This window comes from Poecilia reticulata, linkage group LG14, assembly GCF_000633615.1.
Source record: "Poecilia reticulata strain Guanapo linkage group LG14, Guppy_female_1.0+MT, whole genome shotgun sequence".
In the NCBI taxonomy this organism is placed as follows: Eukaryota; Metazoa; Chordata; class Actinopteri; order Cyprinodontiformes; family Poeciliidae; genus Poecilia; species Poecilia reticulata.
In genome coordinates this window covers 14,016,945-14,036,633 of record NC_024344.1, presented here as the reverse complement: position 1 = coordinate 14,036,633, position 19,689 = coordinate 14,016,945, and the positions used below count along the sequence as shown (strand labels likewise).

Sequence of the window (19,689 nt, the reverse complement as noted above, 5' to 3'; positions counted from 1 at the left end):
CTACTTGTAATGCTTTAATTAAAAAGAGATGAAAACAAAACCAGTACCTGGGTGTTTTCTTGGAAGGCAGAATCAATTACCTAAACACATCAGCCTGTAAGCAAACTATTTCAGAGAAATGAACTCCTCCCTCCTCTGTGGTTCTTTACATGCAGCAGAAAAACCTGTTTGATTTGGAAAATAACTGCCGTTAAACACATTCTATGAAAAGATCTAACAGAGTTACTTGTAAACATTAGTCACCTCGTTTGTCAAAAGGGTGAGCAACGTCGTTTTCTTTAACTTGAGTTGAACCAGAATACTTTTTTTCTGTTCTTGTATTATTATTGCTTTGTATCAAAAAAATGTAATTATTTTTTGTTTTTTAAAACCTTTATTCGCACAAAAACATGAAACATTTACGTTGCTGATTTGGCTTAGTAGACTGACTCTGTGAAGTGCTCACTCTTAAATAAGCTTTCTACAGATCCAGAAGAAGTATTGAACAAAAACCTGCAATGTCCTGAAACTGTGCAGATGTTTGAATGAGATTCTGGACAAACAGTCCAGACTCCCTTGTTAAAGAGTGTGAAATCCTGCAACATTGTGTTTTCTAGCACTCTCTGCTTCCTCTCTTGTAATGCAGTTCTGGCAGTTTGGAGAGTGGGTGGAGGTGGTGATTGATGACCGTCTCCCGGCGAAAGATGGGAAGTTACTGTTTGTCCACTCTGCAGAGGGGACTGAATTCTGGAGCGCTCTGCTGGAAAAGGCCTACGCCAAGTAAGAACAAAGCTGAAAAAATCACAATCATACATTATTGTTGCAAATCCCTCTTTTTTTATACACTTACTGGCCTTATCAGGTACAGCTTGTTAGTACTGGATTGGGTCTCCTGTTACCTTCAAGATAAGCTTTCATGGCATTGATTCAACAAGGTGTTGGAAAAATTTCGCTGATATTTTGATGGGTTCATGTTTTCTGATTTGGATCCAATTCTGACCCTACTCTCTAAATGTTGCAGCTGAAATGGAGACTCATCGGACAAGTCGATGTTTAGCTGTGAGAATCGTAGTCTCAGTTTCTTGTTGCACTCAGTGTGGTCTATCATGCGTTCAGAGATGTTATTTATCATACCTTTATTGTAACAAGTTGCTTTAATTATACACAGCTTTCTTGAGCCACTCTCCTCTGACTTTCGACATCATCAGCTCATTTTCACCCACACAACAAATTCTCACTTCAGGACTGTTCTATGTAAATCCAAGACTTTGTTTTAATCCCAGTAGATCAGTACATTCTGAAATATCCAGAGTCACAGCATGGCAGGTTACTTCTGACGCTGGTGCTCCGTCCTCAACTCTTGTCCGGAGGGCCGAACGTCTTGCATGTTTTGAATGTAACCCAGCTCTGATACACGCGTTTGAAATGATTGTGTTACTGAATCTGCATGCCATCAGGTGCTGCAGAAACCTGTTAGTTACAAAGTCTTTTAAGTCAGGTGTGTTTCAACAGGGAAAGTCCTATAATATGCAGGATTTTTTTTGGACCACTGGTCTATGTCACATCTAGATATTTAAATGCATTTACTTTCCTTAATTTTATTTTATTTAATAGGTCGTTATTTGTATCGACACACAATTGAAAATGTCTATTGACTGGCTAGCAGCTAATCTTTGTACTTGTACAAACTTTTGAGAGCAATTGCTAAGCTATGAGGATTAGACAAATCCCGTTTTTTAAGGTTGCAATCCTACTTTTTTTTTTAAAGAAAAAAATAATTTAAATATGTTGTGTTTTTTTTTTATCAGTAGCAATTTTATTGTTCATAAGTCTGTAAGGAGAAAAAAAGAGCAGACTTCTTGTTTAGTATTTGCAAACTGACTGCTCTAGTATGACACCTAGTGGTTGTCCAGCATAATAAATTGGTCATGATTTCTAAAGGGGTTCAATGACCGAGAGCTGCAGCTGCTTCAGTTGACAGCTGTGGTCTCAGTTGTACGACTGACATACAGTATTGTTCATATAAACACATGGCTGCCAAGTCTACACAGTTTCCCATATTAGTGCAATGTGAACATGAGACTGATGGTGTCATATATAAACAGCAAACACTGCAACTGTAGTTTACTTAAACTTTGACATAAAAAAACGCAGCATGAAGTGTTTCTACTGTTACTGCCACTGGTTTCCTTGGAGACCCAATTCATGCGCCAGAACCGCTCTGGTCCGCAGGCTGAACGGCTGCTATGAGGCTCTGTCTGGCGGAAGCACATCAGAGGGCTTTGAGGACTTCACCGGAGGCGTGACGGAGATGTTTGAGCTGAAGAACGCCCCCTCAGACCTCTTCAGCATCATCAGCCGAGCCGTGGAGAGAGGATCCCTGCTCGGCTGCTCCATCGACGTCAGTACTGATCGTTTACACATTCAAGACGATAATGTAGTTTTGTCACAGATTCTGAAAGTGACTGAGTACGTTTTCTCAAACCGTCTTCTAACACGCTTGTGTCAAACTCGAGACCTGGGGGCCAAATCTGGCCCGCTGTAAGTCTTTATGAGGCTCTTCAGACTCTAGGGTGACACAGTAGACTAGATATGAAACTCGCAAATTATATAGTTTTTTATTTTTATTTTTTTAAGAGGACACACGTCGAGGGAAAGTAAAAAAAAAAAAATCCCCTAATTTTTTAAAAAACTTTATTTTGGTTAAATACATTTGAATCAGAGCTTGATATGGTGTCTTGTGTGTTTATATGCATATAAACGTAAAGAAAACAAAAACAAACAAGATTAGTTTTTCGCTTTTCCTCAGTGCAAGTTCTCTTTATAAAAATTTAAAAAAACTACAGAATTATCACCTTATAGTCTAAATATCTTATAACCTATACTGTAGTAAGTGTTTGGGGTGGGAAACAGATTTTAGCTGAAGCCACTAGAGGGCAGAGACGCTCACACAACCGAAGCTGCCAGGAATCCAGTGTGTCAAAGGCTTTTGATCAGGACCTTTATTTGCAGACAGGGAGCATTGAACTCTGCAGCGAAGGACATTCTGCCTGGTAAATTTGCCTTCCGATACTTTAGTTTGGGTATGACGAACCAGCGGTCTGACAGAAAAAAAAAACAAAACGTTGGACCTTTCTCCATACATGATGAAAAGGTGACTCATTGATTATCAGAATGTTCTTTTGCACTGTTGCAATGCTGCAGTCGCATTGCAACAGACGCTTGCAGGTGTGAATAGTTCAAAAACGAAAGCTCCAGAAACGTTATTGATTTTTAGTCGCCACAGTAATAAATCTGAGCTTGTGCCTGCGTCTCACAAGACGTCACATGCACTGCTGAGTTGTATCTCGACCAAGCATTATGAGATTTCCCCGCTCCAGATAATGTGTCAGCCGTGATAAATAAACCATCTCAGTGACCACTATTCACAATCCATGTGTCGCAATGTCTCTTTCACAGATCACCAGCACATCAGACATGGAGGCCGTCACATTCAAGAAGCTGGTGAAGGGCCACGCCTACTCCCTGACCGCTGCGCACGAGGTGAGCTGTCATGCTGGAGGACGTGGGGGTCGGGATCAGGCCTGTCAGCATAACAAATGTCGCTGGACGATAAATTGTCCCAGAAGTTATTGCGATAAACGATAATATTGTTGTTTTGAGACCATTTTCAAATAATACAATAGTAATAATGCAAGAAAATGTTCTCAAAGGTCAACAAATTTTAAATTCTAATGAGCAATTAATGCTGGAAGGAGTCCGCTCTGAAACTGATCTGGGACGTCCAGCAGAGTCCTGAGCCACATGCTGTAAAGTCTGGCTTATTGGGAGTTTTAATTAACCTCATAAACTAATTCGAAATCTTGCCGTTTAATCATTGATTAGAAACAAAGTGCAATCTGAGCTCAGAACACGCTGTCCAACAGATGTTTGTTCTGCAGCAGCATCAGTGATTTCTTTGTTTGCTACGCACAGAGCAGCAGACTTCAGGTTGTGAGGCAAACTGGTCGCTTCCTGTTTATGAAGGTTTTGTGACTGGAATGCAGCTGTTCGTTTTTAGGTGTATGTGCTATACATGTGGCAACGCTAAGAATAAACACGAGCGGTTTCTTTGCCTGAAGGTGATGTACAGAGGAAGCCTGACCAAGCTGGTCCGCATCAGGAACCCCTGGGGGGAGGTGGAGTGGACCGGGGCCTGGAGCGATGAGTAAGGTCTTCCACACACGGATTTGTTTTCACTGTTTTGTGCTTTTGTAATGTAAAGTTCTCTTTTTCCTCGACTGAGATTTACAAATCTTGCTCCCAGTCTGATTCAACTGCAGGGTTTGGGGGGATGTAGATGAGAAATTACTGTCAATATGGAAGAAGTCGCTCCTTTCCTAGTTGGGTAAAATGATGTTTATTTTTATTTTTATTTAGAGGCTTAGCCAGTTAAAATATTTTCAGGAGTGTATAGTGGAATAAATTTGCACCAAAATTTATGTTTGGCACATTTTGTTATTTATTGCTTGTAGATGTCGAAAAGGTTAGCTGAGTAGTACAGGAGTTACAAATGATATTGGTAACCATCAATATTAATCGATATAGATGATTGTCCAGTTTCCTGTCGATCTGTTGTGCTGATTTTCTCCCTTCACTCCACACCATTGTTTGATTTTAAGCATTCATGATCTACTCAAATACTGCTGCGGCGCAAGTCATTCAACAATTGTTGCTAGGTAACCAAAGAGCGAGTGAGTGAGGTAGTTGATGCCAGCCGCCTTGTTTAGCTGGCTGTGATCATAGCTAAAACCTTATTTCTCTGCCTACATCCCCCAGAATGCTATTCAGTTCTGGGTCAAAGTTCAATAAAATGGATTATTTCTCTTGAACATCAACACTCATAAGTGTTTTCTTGTCTTCCCCTCTTTGGGGAAATGTCTAAGAGGAAGTGGGAACTAAATTTGAAAAACTTAATGGTTTATATACATTATCTGAGATGGACCTCAAGTAGAAATCTAGGCTGTCCCGTTTATTTGTTTACTTTCCGTTCTTTATAAACTTCTCAGCTCCAGAGAATGGGACTCCGTGGACGGCTCCGTCAGAAGTCAGCTTCAGAAACGCAGTGAAGACGGGGAGTTCTGGTGAGTCTAACAGAATAGAGACCCAGCCTAGTAAATTATTTCAACGTTTACACCCGTGCCCCCACCTTTGGACAAGGTCATTTGAGCCGGACTTATTTCCGTCTTCCAGGATGTCCTTCAGTGACTTCCTGCGGGAGTTCACCCGTCTGGAGATCTGCAACCTGACGGCGGACGCCCTGCAGCACTGCCAGATGAAGAAGTGGAACACGTCGCTCTTCGGGGGCGAGTGGAGGAGAGGCAGCACCGCCGGAGGCTGCAGGAATTACCCAGGTACTGACCAACGATGAGGAGACGACTGGAAGAGATGGAACCGGGCCCAGAGATTGTAACTTGATTTTGTTGCCACATTTCAGGAAACAAAACGTTCATCCAAAAAAAATCCCAAGTACCACGTCAAGAGTCTCATGGTGTTAAACTTGCTAAATGGAAAACGCTAAATGGTTCTTTTATTTGTATAAATTTTGTTATTTTGTTGAAAAGAAGCTGTTGTAGAGGGATGTGGGGAAGATTTGGACTGTTGTCTGGAAGGAATGCGGCCAAGTGACTCTTATTTAAGCAGTAATCAATGACACAGTGCTCTTCTTCATTTTTTTGGGAATTCCATTCGTGCTTTTTTTTTGTTCTTACCATATTTTTCTCCTGATTTTAGAAATAAACATCTGAATTCTCATTTAGTATTTTATGAATAAATAAATCCTCATTCAGTATCAACCTGTAGTTCTTGTTTAAGGTGATCCGGCTGACCTTTTGCCCTCTCGCCTGCAGCGACGTTTTGGCTGAATCCTCAGTTTAAGATCATGCTGCAGCACCCCGACACCCCCGGCCAATCGGACTGCAGCTTTTTGGTGGCGCTCATGCAAAAGGACCGCAGGAAGAAAAGACGAGAGGGCCAAGACATGGAGACCATCGGGTTTGCTCTGTATGAGGTCAGCAGCGCTCTGTACAGATATCAGTTTCATTTTATTTTCCTTCTTTTTAAATAATCTCTTATTTTGTCTTCTGTCTCTTTTTTACAGGTTCCAAAAGAGGTACTAGTCTACATATTTATTTTTCTCCAGTAACTCTTAGTTTTGAGGTCAGATTTCAGCCTAGAAGCGAAGAATCAGGATGAAACTTCTCCGCAGTCTCTGCGTGCATTTTTAAATGACGGCTCTAAGAAAACGCTTTGCCGCTTCTGACCGTCTCCCTTAGTTCGTGGGGAGCTCGGGGGTCCATCTGAAACGAGACTTCTTCCTCACGCACGCCTCCAGCGCTCGCTCGGAGCAGTTCATCAACCTGAGGGAGGTCAGCTCACGCCTGAAGCTGCCCGTCGGGGAGTACATCGTCGTCCCCTCCACCTTTGAGCCCAACAAAGATGGCGACTTTGTCCTGAGAGTCTTCTCTGAAAAACCTGCCGGCTCCGAGTGAGTGACGCTAAAGGTTCTGACGAAATGATGCTAACGTTGTGACAACTGTTATGCTCTTTTTTAGAACACAAAAGAACAAAGTGTCAATCGAGGATTTCCAAGAAAACACTGTATATTGCAAAGCTTCGAGAAAATACTGTCCTTTCAAAACCGTCTTTTAAATGTCGGTATAGAAAAAAGAGATATATTAATTTAAATTGGAATTGTCATGCAACAAGAAGACGAAAATAATTTGAAGACAAAATATAAAATGTTAATGCTTTTAACCCCTTACTAGCTGGGTTTATTTGTAATTATGTAAAAAAATAAGAAGAAGAAGAAGAAGAAGTAAGCTCTACTTATGCTGTCAGATGCTTGGTTAGTTTGACTTTGTAGTTTTCAGTGAAGCACATACAATAGATGCAAACTGGCAAGATTAGGCATAGCATTTCCAGTCTGTGGTTTATAGATGATTTTATTGAGCAGTACAATTACTTTACAACCATAATTATTACACTCATAAAAAAAAAATACGACCACTAAAAGTGTTTCTAATACAATCCTTGGTTTGTGTCGAATATGCCTCAACAGGCATTTTGGTCAAACCAGAAGCAGTTTTTGTCCAATATTGGTTGGGAAGGATGTAGACCAACCACCCAAAGTCTACAAGTTCTACTCTAGATCCTAAATAGCAGAGATTTTTAGTACAATGTGATAAAAGCCAAATGCAATAGTTTGCATATTAATGTTTCAACAAATAATTCCAAGAAGATTTTGACATATTTGAGGGGAAATTACTTAAGAATCACAAAAATGTTTTCAATCGCTTTCTTTTGTAGTTCCTTTCTGCTCTTGTCCAAACTTTTTGTTGATATTCCTGTCATCAAACTTAAGATTAATCTAATTAATGCAAAATTTATAATTTCAATATTTGATATATTTATCAGGTTCCATTAACAAAAGCATAATGCTCTTTCCTAAAACCAACACATTGGATATCTTGATAAAAGGAAGATTGTACCGAAATACAATACCAAGAACAGTTTACTCATAATTATTCGTTTCTGACATTTTTTGGTTTCATTGTCACATTTTGCATCTGTTGCCATCTACTGAACAATGTCTTGTCAAAAGTCAAAAGGACATAACCTATTTTCTCTTCTGGCTGTCAGGGAGCTTGATGACAAAGTCGTTGCAAATCTTCCACCAGAGGTGAGAGGAAGCGATTAATGCACTTTATCTACAAACTAAATTTATATGAAGAAAGTGTCATTAATGCGTTTGTTGTGTTTCAGACAAAAGTTGATGAGAGCCAGATTGACGCAGCCTTCAAGAATCTCTTCAGGCAGCTGGCAGGAAATGTAGGCGCCCCATAAAACTCACAGTAACTGTGTTGAACTGGCAAAGTCCTAATTAATTCAGTTGAACTTTGTTTGGCCCAACAGGACATGGAGATCAGCCTGACTGAGCTTCAGACTATACTGAACAGGATCATGAGCAAACGTTAGTCATTTGAGAAAACTATTCAATCTTTTTTGTCTCATTGAAGTCTGTGTTGTCATTTCTCTATTATGTGATTTGTTCACCAATAAATGGTCATTTCCCTGCTTTTCTTCTACTGCCAGATAAGGACCTGAAGACAGACGGCTTCTCTAAAGAAGCTTGTCGCAGTATGATAAACCTCATGGACGTATCCTTGAAAACGAGATGAAATTGTGACTGAGCTGCCTGGATCTGTGATTTACATTCCATGTTTTTGAAATCCCAAATGTTCCTGAACTTTGTAACCCAGGCGGACGGGAGCGGGAAGCTGGGCCTGACGGAGTTCCACGTTCTCTGGGAAAAGATCAAGCGATACCTGGTGAGATTCAGCACTAAATGCCTCAGTCACCGAGCTGCAAACAACCTGAGTTTAAATCCCTAATCCAGACTTGGTGATTAGGAACGCCATAACTGACCATTGCTGTGGATCCTATTCCATGCTAAAGTATTTATCTGTGTCGCGTAGCAACCACAAACTAGAATTTATTTTTTATTATTTTAATCTGATGGATCATCAGAAAAATTACATGTACATTTGAAGCAGGATGGAAAAAAAATAAAGTGTGGCTAAACCAATCAGTTTTCACCAATCTGATTTGTGTGGCTAAACCAATCAGATTTGGGGTATAAGATTTGGAATACCATGAAACTTAAGGTAACATGATCAAATATGACAAACGTCAACAGATATTAATACTTTATACCCTGTGCTTGAGATTTGGGGTTTGCTGAAGTACTAATGACCAATTTCTAACACAAACATTCCCTTTTTTTTCTTTTTCAAAATATTATGTATCTTGACAAACCCATTTCAACAAAACTGAATGGTTTAATGTCTAACTTGTCTTTTCTTCCTCTGTCTCTTGTACTTCTACCTCATCAGACTATATTCAGAGAGTTTGATTTGGACAAATCAGGAACCATGAGCTCCTATGAGATGCGGATGGCCCTTGAATCTGCAGGTGCTGTTTAACATGAATAAAGAAGAAAAACAATCAACTTTGAATTGAGACACATTTTAACCCTTGATTGTGCCGTTTCATCCTCGCCGCTGCAGGCTTCAAGCTGAACAACCATCTGTTCCAGCTGATCATCCTGCGGTACACGGAGGAAGACATGGCCATCGACTTCGACAACTTTGTCACCTGTTTGGTCCGGCTGGAGACGATGTTCAGTAAGATACTTTTATTTTACCCCCTTTTGTGACCTATAGAAAAACCCAATATTGCTTGTATCCCGACTCTCTTTTGAAAGACAACTACCCAGAAGGAAAATCTGCACTGTCTGTTTTTAACAGAAAACGTAAGATGCGAATGGGTTTTCTACGCTTTTGTCTCAACAGAAACATTTAAAAACATGGACACGGATGGAGACGGTCAAATATCCCTTAACTTCTTTCAGGTAGAGCCTGAACTCTGAACGGTATTTTAAATCACCCTACGAACAAACTGTACATTAATTTCCTGCTCTCCTCGTTCCACAGTGGATCTCTTTGACCATGTTTGCCTAGAGATGAGTGGAGTCCATGAACCACATCCCACTACAACTCCAGGCCCATTATTCCCAGATTTGTTTTTATTTTTAACATTTTTACCAGTGCCTTCACTGCTCTCTTCTCCTCCAGGATGGTCTCTGCTGAGGCCTTGTGATGCTAAAACAGACAGACTTTGTGATTCCAGTGCCTCTATCGGAAACGTGCCAATTCTTTATTCGTTGCATGTTTTGCCAAATGAGCTCACTCACTCTGGGTGCTAATGTTTTTGTTTTGTTTTTGTTTAGTTTTTTTACTCTCAAGTAATGCTGATAAACTATATAGTCATAAAAAAATTATTGGTTGGGTATAAGTGGGTGGACACAGGGTTGTGCTTTTGTAGCATTTTTTTTGCAAAAATGGGCATAATCAGCAGCACTGACTTGATCTGCTAATTCCAGTTTGGCAATTTGCATTTCAAATGGGATAATAATTGCCAGGCCTTCAGACATCTGCGTGATCATCTCACATAAACACGATAAAGACTTGGTGTTCATATAAATGGCCGACATTCTTGAGATTGGAGTTGTTTTAACTTGGCACAAGTCCTGTCGTTGGCATTATTTTTGCTCTGACTAGCTTGGAAACCTTGTTAACTTTGGGAGGGGAATGTTTTTATTTTTAGCTAAAGTATAATCACTTAGTTATCTGTTTCTTGCAAGACACTTCGCTTCTTGTAATGTCTGAACAGTAACGATATACTACTAAATTCTAAACCATTATTAACTTTTAAAAGTACTGAAACCTTTTTTTCATTTTCCTAAAATATTTTTACATTACTCAAGACCTGGGTATAAAACTGCACAATAACTGTGGCTAATATAGATATATACGTTTAAGGTGAGCAACTTATAGCTGCCAGATATAACAGAATTATGAAAGTAAATACTCGTTGACTCACCTCTGAAACTGGGGACCCAACCCTCTTAGTTTTCCACCCTCTTTGTCGCAGTTCAAGTATTTTTAATAGTGATTGTTAAAAATCTGGACTCTCAACCAGTTGAGACAAGAGCCTGTGTTAAACTTTGCTTCGCAACACCTCAGTCCATCGACGCAAGCAACAGAAAATGAGAGCAAGCATCTGAAAATCATGCCCAGCATTTAACCTAGACAAATATATGCAATATTACATATTGGATGTTTGTAGCACTGCTGCTGGCCTGGCATGTTAATGTTCTTGTGCCATATTTCTTCTACTCTCTTATCAGCTTTCCTGCAGCATTACTGAGGTCTGGTGGTTTATGCACTGTGTCATAGAGAATGTTTTGACTTCGATATATTCGGTCCCGTTTAGCTTTTATTATATAGATGATTATATACATGCTCATTGTTATTATGCATGGCGTTTCAGACTGTTCTGAAATATCCTGGGGGGCGGGACGACCTTTGACCTTTTTGTAACGGCTGGATTTTATACTCTGGCAAAGGGATTATGTCAACGTGTGTCATCATAAAGTGTAAGGTGAACGTGAACATTTTTGCAAAGCGGATGGAAAATGTGTGCATGAAGTGTCAAATGTAAAAATGTTCTGCTTTAAAGAATGGGGTTTTGTTTTTTAATTACTACTATGATGGGAGCAAGATTTTGAGATCATGTATAATGTTGCAACATTACGCCTTTAAGTGTTTCATATGGGGGGGAAAAACATGTTTGCCATTTAAAAAGAAAAAAAAACATTTTGTAAATGGGAGAACAGCAATTTGTGACCTGCCTCTTTAAATCGTTCAAACCAACCCCTTTAATTTGCATCATTGCTGACGCTCTTGACTTTTGCAGCATAATGCTTATGCAATGTTGTGTAAAGTTTACACGGGGTTATTTTTCTCGGGGTCGCTTTGAACCCATCCATCATGCAATATTGTGGTTTACGTCGGTGCTTTCTGTCAAATCTCTACACACACTTTGAAAATAAAACAAATGAGCCTTTGAATTTACCGTCACTGAAGTGTTTTGTTTTCTGAAAGTTTGAAACTGAAATCACAATTATGGAAAAAAAAAAAAGTCTTAAAATCTGTTGCAGTGCCAGTCAAGTCCATCTGTCATCATCAAGTGTATTTATATAGGACATTTTAGCAAAATAGCAATTCAAAGTAATTTACATGATAAAAGTTTATCACTAAAATATGACGTTGCAGTGATAAAATAAAGAAAACAAATAAAAAGTTGCAATCCAGACTAACGCTAATGATGATTCAGTTGGTAATCAAATGCAACTTTGAACAGGAGGCACTGAAACTCAGTTTTTTTGTGTTTTTTTTTTTTTCAGTTTTCTGGATGTTTGTTCCAGATTAGTGGTGAATGAAAACTGAATTCTGCTTCTCCATGTCTGATTCAGATTCTGGATGCAGAGTGGACGACATACCCAGGCCTGAGTGTTTTTAAAGTTATATGTGATAAAAAAAAAAAATCTTAATTTTGGTGCATTCAGATGTTTACAAACTAACAGAAGTGATTTTAAATTTTATTCTCTGAACTACTGTGAGCCAAGGTAAGGTCAAAACTAGGAAGCTTATCTTCCTAGTTTTAGTAGAATGTGAGCAGCATTCTGGATCAAATGATTTTTATATTTTTTTTAGTCAATTTGACTGAAGATGAACACGTGGATTGGTTTCCCTAAATCTTGTTGGGGTATTAGTCCTTTAATCTTGGAAATGTAATTCAGATGATAGAAGACTGACTTTGTAACCGTCTTTATGTGTCTTTGTAGCTTCAGGTTTGACTCCATCACCACATCCGAATTTTGGTTTTGATCTCTAGTTTCTGGCTGTAATAACTGAAGCTGTGTGCTAATATTTCCTTCCTCTTTCGATCCGAAACTAATTATTTCCGTTTTGTTTGTTCAGCTGGAAAAACATCCACACATTGGTTTTTATTTTTATTTTCCAAGTATCCGTTCAGTGTTTTGAATGGGTTCACTGTCACCTGGGGGACATCGCAGTATAAAGCTGTGCATCACTGGGTCCGTTACGGTAACTATTATTTGTTATCTGAGCTAGTGGGAGCGAGTTGGATGTTATCTTGGTCTTTAAGTTATGGAAGCTGATATTCCACTTTTTGCAGGATTTCTCTAACAATGAGCTTTTAACCTCAATCGCCGTCCTGTTGACCATATGGAGGTAGCAAGACGACCGGTCTGCAAACAGCCTTGTTTGTCACAGTTCAAGTTTTAAACTTTTTAAGTGTAGCTCTTCTTGCATACATTGGCGACATGAAAACTTGTTTTGTTTGCCTCACTTGAAGGCCGTGTTTTAAATTTTGAAGAATAGATGACAAAAAAAAAAAAAAATCATGGACTACTAATTAAAAGTTGAATCAAGAAGCATAAATTACAAACATTCTTCAGTTAACATTTATTCCAAAGGGATCGTTAGAACTATAAAACGGGTAAAACAGTTTTTTGGGGTTTTTTTTAGGGCTTTTGTTTTCCTTCTACTTCACAGATCTTTACCAGATGTGACAGATGTGGCCACCGTCCACACCCCAACGAACCACATAAACAAGCTGAACATTTTAATAAATAGCACTTTTAGTAGCAACAGTCATTAAAAGAAAACACAAGCAGTAAAATATTTATGATCGTTAAGTTAAATTGTAGTTATTTTACAAGATGATCACATAAGTTAGAACAAATATGCCTTTAAAAAAAAACAAAAAAAAAAAACTGAGAAGTGACTTATTGTCGAGCCACCCTTTAGGGGAATGTATGTCCTATGGGCTCAGAGAGACACGTTTATGTTTTTGTCATATTTACACAAAATCCCAGACAAAAAAAAAAAAAAAAGGAGTCTACTTTAGGGCAGGAAGTATTCTCCTTGGCATGATGACCTACAAATGTCCTCGGGTGTCCCCCGCTTTTAGATGTAGTTGTTGTTGGGCTCAATCCGGTTCACCACGGAGGAAACTAGCCGCTCCATCTGTTCCGCTCGCTGTTTGCCCGTCTGAAGGACTTCCTCGTGGTTGGCCTTCTCCTCGCTGTCGTAGTCCATCACCGCCAGGTTGGTGATCAAAGACAGGGCGAACACACGCATGCCGCAGTGGCGGGCGACGATCACCTCGTGGACGGTGCTCATGCCTAACAGAGATGACAATTTAAAAAAATGAGCTTATTGGTTGGAAACCATAAGGCGATCGTAATCTGTCTGGACTCTGAAGTTCATGGGAAAGCTTTCAAAAGGTTAAGTTGAAACTATACATCTCTAAAAGACTCTCATCTGCCCTTCCTTCCTGGAAATTGGGAAGTGTGATTACATTTATCGACTACTTTGAGATTGTATCTTTTTATGTAGCTCAACTATAAGCAACTTTGCTTTAATAAATGCCAGCACAATTGAAGCTTATCAAGCTCTGCAAACACTACCCCAATAAAACTCCCAAGGAAGTCCTGAGAATTCCCAAACTGAAGGGATTGTTGCGAGCAGAGCGCCCTTAGTTCTTCTAAACGTGCCACTCAGGTGATCATTGGAGTTAGTCACCTTTATTGGTGCCTTATAATCGTAATTATGACTCAGAAACATCTACTCACCAACCGCATCAACGCCCAACATGTGGAGCATTCGGCACTCTGCGATCGTCTCGAATGACGGGCCGCCCAGCACGCAGTACACTCCCTCCTTCAAGAAGTCTCCGTATCCCAGCTCCTGTCCTACTTCCATGGCCAGCTGCTGCAGGTCTCGGTCGTACGCGTCAGACATGCAGGGGAACCGCACGCCAAACCTGTGAAAGTGGGGTTGGGGTGAAGGTGCATTGTTGAGTAACAACAGTCTGCAAAACCATCCAGTGGCGAGTCAGTAGATGCAGGAGAGTTGTGTTCACCTTTCATCATTGGGTCCAACCAGCGGATTGTTGCCGGCGAACCCTGGCAGGTTGATGTGGTCTTTGATGATCATGATGTCGCCCACCTTAAAGTCTTGGTTCAGGCCTCCGGCTGCGTTGGTGATTACCACCGTCTGGACGCCAAGCAGCTTGAAAATGCGCATAGGTAGAGTGATCTGGAAAAAAATAAACAAAAACACACAAACCTCAGTTTAAAGTTGGCTTGGATGCTTTTTGATCCAGATTCTACAAGAAATCCAGGCTGGAGCAGGACAAACTTACCCTCTGGATCGGATAGCCTTCGTAGAGGTGGAAGCGGCCCTGCATGCAGACACAGGGTTTTCCCTTCATGGTGCCGAACACCAGCCGTCCCGCGTGTCCGTGCACTGAGGAGAAACCACAACCGGTCTGTAAATATCCAGCAGCACATGGTGGACGGCGGCCCCGTCTGAGGGGGTTTCATGTGACGCGGCTCACCGGTGCTCTGAGGGAAGTTGGGGATGTCCTTGTAGTTGAAGGCCACCTGGTCCTTCAACAGATCGGCCAGCCCTCCGAGGCCCGAGCCGCACACGATGCCCACGGTGGGGCGCATGTCCGTCTGTGCCAGCAGCCAGTCAGCTGTGGCCTTGCAGTCCTCATAGCTCAAACTGGATGGGGTTGACACAAGAAAGGGGCAAAGATTAGGCATGACGGCGAATGAGCATAAGGTCAACCAATAAAGGAAAATTGCACGGCTTCCATACACTTTTCTTCAGGCTGAAGGTTTAATCTGAGTGAAGATATTTATAAATATATATATATATTTTTAATCTATGTTGCATATAAAATATCTGCTCTAAAATGACAGTAGTATATTCCACTAAATTCTAACCTTGAGTATTTTATTTCTACGTGACTTCACTTGGAGATAAAATCAAATGTATTGTATTAAATGCCTTTAAGCTTCTAATTTCTTTGGCCCTGAACACATAAGCTCATGTCTGTCTCTCTGTGCCATCCCCCCCCCCACACACCCTCTACCCATGCCCACACATTCCTGAACCCTATTTTTTGCTCCAGGAAGGTCCCACGTGTCCAGCAGAATAAGGAAAGCTATCTTTTTAAATTATCACTCACCCTTTGTTCGACTCTGGAAACATTTCGGAAGGTTGAATTAAAAGTTTGGTGACAATAAAAAGGGAACAAAAAGTGGACTGTGAGCTCCAAAACACGGGGGTGGGAAAAAAAGTTTAGGAATAATCGGTGAATCTTCGGTCTTTGAAAGTTTCCTTAAGCCTTGAAATCCTCTGGATGAGTTTTGAATGTCTGTCCTGTTCCTGAGCAGAAGGATCCCCTCGCCGGGTTTATATTACAGACAGACGCAGCGCTCCTCCCATGCCGTGAATCACGCCTGAAGAAGCTGCAGGGTCATTGGTCGAATAGACACACCTTCAAAATAATGTACGGTGAAAAAAAGAGAGAAAAAAAATCGACCAAAAAAAAGTCCAACTCTGTTCAGTCCACTCCCTTTTACAGCAGGAGCGTCAGCACTTGCGCCAGCAGAAACGTGTGTACACCTCGCCGTTAGCAGGAAGTTGTTTTGCAACGTTCGTCGTGTTGCTAAGTGAATGATCAATCGGGTCTTTATCGACTTGTATGTTGCCTTTTCTCCGATGCGGAACAAGATAAGCCTGGAGGATTCAGCATGACATGCGAAATGTTTTGTTTTCAGCAACACGTGGTTTCTGATTCATGATCGTGTTGTGAAAACATTTTGTGCTTTCCATCACAAGCTTTTTTCGTTTTTTTTTTTTTTCAAGTGCTTTATCACACGAGTGTTTTATGGGACCATTTATTGACACTCCTCCCCACTTTCAACACACAAATAAAACACATTTTTTCTTAGTTTTCTTCTTGATAACTTGATATTTATGATTCTGTTGTGTATTTCTATTTTATGTGCTGCCATAAAGGACAACATACTTACTAGTGAGCACAGATTCATCGATAACACAAATATGAGTTAATAAAAATGTTAATAATCTGCATTAATGCTCTGAATGGTTCTAAAACAGCAAATACATTTATTTAAAGTTTCCTTAATTTCATGCCCCAATTGCTGCTGTCTTATAAAAAAAAAAACACACAAGACGAGGATTTTTGTTGTATTTTTGTTTTGCAAAAACTCATCTTGAACATATTTATTAATGCAAATACATCAACTATAGTGATCTGGACAAAATGTCTGTGACTTTTATTATTCAATGAGCTCTTCCCCCTCCATTCAGCTAAAATAAAACTTGTTTAAAGCCACAAATGTTGCATTAACATTTCAATTTTTTTTTAAAAATAAATAAGGGAAATTTGTTGTAATTTTTAAAGAATCACAGTTTTATTGGTATTTTTAGGTTGTTGGCTGAAAATAAACAAAACAAAAAAAACAAAAAGAGGATGGATGTATTTTCTTCATGTGGAAAATGAAGCAAAGCACTTTCCAACCTATATGACAGGAGAAATATAAAGAAAAAATATTACTGGTTACTTTCAGCGTTAAATACAAAAACCGATGGATCTTTCATTTCTCGTATTTATTTTTTTAAAGTTTCTTTTTGTCTAACATAGATGCAACAGTGAATAATTTGTCAGAAAGAGGAATAGGTAGCAGTCTGAATCGTTTGAATAGTTTGCTTTTCTTGTTTAAAATGTGCTTGCATTGTTTTCTTTACTGTTTCAGGAAGATCGTTTTTGTTAGATTCCTCAGTTATTTACAGAATTCAAATCGCAGAACCAGCCAAACAGATTTCCAGTCACAAAGTAAAGTCTCTCCCCATGGCAGAGAGAGAAGGCCGAGACCTGAACACAGAACAGAAACCCAAACTGGTTCTGAGAAAGTAAACAGTGTCTGACCCACTGGGTGTTTCCTGCTCCCTATTTTGTCATTATGACAGATAAGGCAGTGATCTGGCACCCGAACCTCCAGGCCTTATACTTCGATCAATTCTTTGTGTGTTTTTACAAACTTTTACAAAAGATAAATCTAGTTTTTCAAAGTTCAAATTCTGTGCATGAACTCGGTTTGCTTTTCCACAACAGGAACATTTGATGAGGTTTGATCTTTATGAGCTAAAGGAAACCTCGATGTTCATTCGCCAACTTTCATTTTTTACCTTTTTTTTTAGTTAATGTCTTTGTAATTACTTAAACATTTTTTTTTCTTTTTGCAACTATGACATATAACCATTCCCTATAATCCTAGCAAAACTAAGCATAGGTCAATTCCTCATTTCCCCCCCATAATGTTAGAATAGAATAGAAAAATCCCTTATTGCTCACAATGGGAGACAGTTCTGTGCAGCAGCAGCAACAGCAAAGTGACTCACACAAAGATGGAATATAACAAATGTTCTACAGAAAGGACAAAATCTCAACACGAATCTAAAAAATGTTTAAAATTTAGACTCCCCGATGGAGCAATTTTACACTTCAGACACATATTTAAAGATTTAAAACAGCTGATTATAAAGCTGCTCCAACACTCAACAGTGTAATAAAGTGACTCACACCATCGTATGTAGTGGAAATAAGAGCAGCTTCCTTCATTAGCATCCAAACCATCATAATCTCCCTCCGGAGCAGATAAAGCATCGGCACAAGGTGTGTTTATGATGTTTCCTGCGCTGAGAGAAAACGTTGTGCGTTGTAATGTGTATTTACTCATCTGCTGCCGGTAAGCGTTCAGCTGTGTGTTCGAGAAACTTCCTGTTTGAAGCCAGTAAAGCAAAGAAATTGCAAGTCAAGAAGCAATAAAATGTTTGAAGGAACCTTATAAACGTTATAAATATATATTTGTAACGGTCAGCGTGTCCTTTATCTGATTTACAGTTTTGAATAAAAATACAACAACAACAGGAGACACTTTTAGTGGAGGAAGGAACAAAAAGAAGGGACCTTGGAAGTTGTTGTGCAATATGAGTTGACAGTCTGTTTGGGGATTCTGAATAAAATAGAGTGAACTTTCAATATGTATGTTTTTTTCATCAATGTCATTTTTAAAATTTGCATTCTGAGAAACCTCTGAGAGATTTCATGTGGCAGATGTCACAGCCTTTTCAGACGTTCACCACAATATGCACTTGTGGTAAACGTGTGAAAAGCTACAAGATTTATCCTGATAACTGAGGTGTGATGACTCCGAGGTGAAACCATCATCTGCATTTCTCTCCTGGTGAGCTTTAGTGGTTTCTGTGGCCCCTCTTACCATCCCGTTCCCTGCATTCAATGGCAAGATGAACTCTGTAATTATTGATCTGACTGTAGATATTGGGAAGTTTTTTTTTTGTGTTTTTTTTTTAAGGCGTTGTTTTCTTGTAGCTGTTTGACTTATCTCAAGGAAACAGGAAGTCATGGAAACTAACTGGAAGTTCAGAAAATACTCATCAAATTAATAAAAAAGCAACTTCAAATAATAATAAAAAAGCTACACTGCAAATTTTGTCGAGGTCTTCAACACATCTTTCCTGGGATCACTGTAGTTTGACACAGCCTGAGTTATATTTTGTGTTGCAAAACCTCCGTTTGCAGATTACATGACAGCTTAAGACGAGAAGACTTGATGGAATGATGTGTGACCATGATGCAGCCCTGTGAAATGGTAGAAAAGACTCTTTACATCATATGGTGGCTTCATGACTACCAGTTGACGGATGCATTCGTCACTGGCTCGCCTCGGGGAATGCGTTGCTAAACGGCGAGTTAGAGACACCCGCAAGACGCTGTGAGAAACGCACAGGAATCAATCAGTGGGTTAAAATAAGACTCAAAGCAAAAGGTTAAGATGCTTAAGTCAATCTTTATCGTCGGTAAATGACAACACACTGGTGACACTGATGCGACGTATCAAGGACTCAAGCAACGGTGAGCAAACAAGCCACTGTCAGAGATAAGATAGCTACCTATTACGCTGCTGTAAAGATTGAAAGATTAAATGATCTCAAATTTTAATGGTACGTTACGCTCCAGTCCAAGAGAATGTTTGCATTGCTGCGGATAACTTATGTACCAACCTACAGCCTCTATCACAAGCTCAAGTGGAGAGAAGTCATATGTGGAGTACCCCAAGGTTGAGACCTTGGGGCCCTCTTGTTTAATAATAAATACAAACTCCCTCTGGTTCAGGTTATAGAAGAAATAATACAATTAGTTACCATAACTACACGGATGATGCACCGCTCAGCATTACAATGTCATCAGATGACTCCGAACCCATCCAAATACCAAACAGAAAGAAAAAAAAAAAAATCAATGTGTGCCACAACTTTCTCCAGCTGAACAAAAACA

At 39.7% G+C, this 19,689-nt stretch overlaps 2 protein-coding genes across 2 annotated transcripts in view; one reads left to right on the top strand and one right to left on the bottom strand.

Moving 5' to 3' along the window:
• Positions 1-11,501, top strand: part of capn1 (calpain 1) — a 31,149-nt gene extending 19,648 nt beyond the window's left edge. The window contains exons 5-22 of the mRNA XM_008427895.2: positions 626-759; positions 2,212-2,380; positions 3,439-3,522; positions 4,101-4,186; positions 5,028-5,102; positions 5,212-5,372; positions 5,868-6,028; positions 6,119-6,130; positions 6,294-6,505; positions 7,660-7,699; positions 7,783-7,848; positions 7,933-7,990; positions 8,113-8,177; positions 8,280-8,348; positions 8,913-8,991; positions 9,087-9,203; positions 9,372-9,430; positions 9,513-11,501. Coding sequence (XP_008426117.1) covers positions 626-759; positions 2,212-2,380; positions 3,439-3,522; positions 4,101-4,186; positions 5,028-5,102; positions 5,212-5,372; positions 5,868-6,028; positions 6,119-6,130; positions 6,294-6,505; positions 7,660-7,699; positions 7,783-7,848; positions 7,933-7,990; positions 8,113-8,177; positions 8,280-8,348; positions 8,913-8,991; positions 9,087-9,203; positions 9,372-9,430; positions 9,513-9,539 — 1,674 coding nt within the window. The 3' untranslated portion in view covers positions 9,540-11,501. The remainder of the gene's footprint in view (positions 1-625; positions 760-2,211; positions 2,381-3,438; positions 3,523-4,100; positions 4,187-5,027; positions 5,103-5,211; positions 5,373-5,867; positions 6,029-6,118; positions 6,131-6,293; positions 6,506-7,659; positions 7,700-7,782; positions 7,849-7,932; positions 7,991-8,112; positions 8,178-8,279; positions 8,349-8,912; positions 8,992-9,086; positions 9,204-9,371; positions 9,431-9,512) is intronic.
• A 1,391-nt stretch (positions 11,502-12,892) lies between these two features.
• On the bottom strand, positions 12,893-16,288 carry pnp5a (purine nucleoside phosphorylase 5a). Its single transcript, XM_008427894.2, has 6 exons — positions 15,490-16,288; positions 14,851-15,020; positions 14,656-14,759; positions 14,374-14,549; positions 14,084-14,274; positions 12,893-13,633 (listed from the first exon to the last, which is right to left on the bottom strand). The coding sequence occupies exons 1-6, from the start codon at positions 15,510-15,512 to the stop codon at positions 13,416-13,418; spliced, it is 882 nt and encodes a 293-aa protein (XP_008426116.1). The 5' UTR covers positions 15,513-16,288; the 3' UTR covers positions 12,893-13,415.
• Positions 16,289-19,689: the final 3,401 nt, after the last annotated feature.

Coding starts and splice junctions, on each gene's coding strand:
- pnp5a (XM_008427894.2), bottom strand. CDS start 15,512: ATGTTTCCAGAGTCGAACAAAGG. Junction 15,021..15,489: donor TTTCCAGAGTCGAACAAAGG/GTGAGTGATAAT, acceptor AACCCCATCCAG/TTTGAGCTATGAGGACTGCA. Junction 14,550..14,655: donor AAGGCTATCCGATCCAGAGG/GTAAGTTTGTCC, acceptor ATTTTTTTCCAG/ATCACTCTACCTATGCGCAT.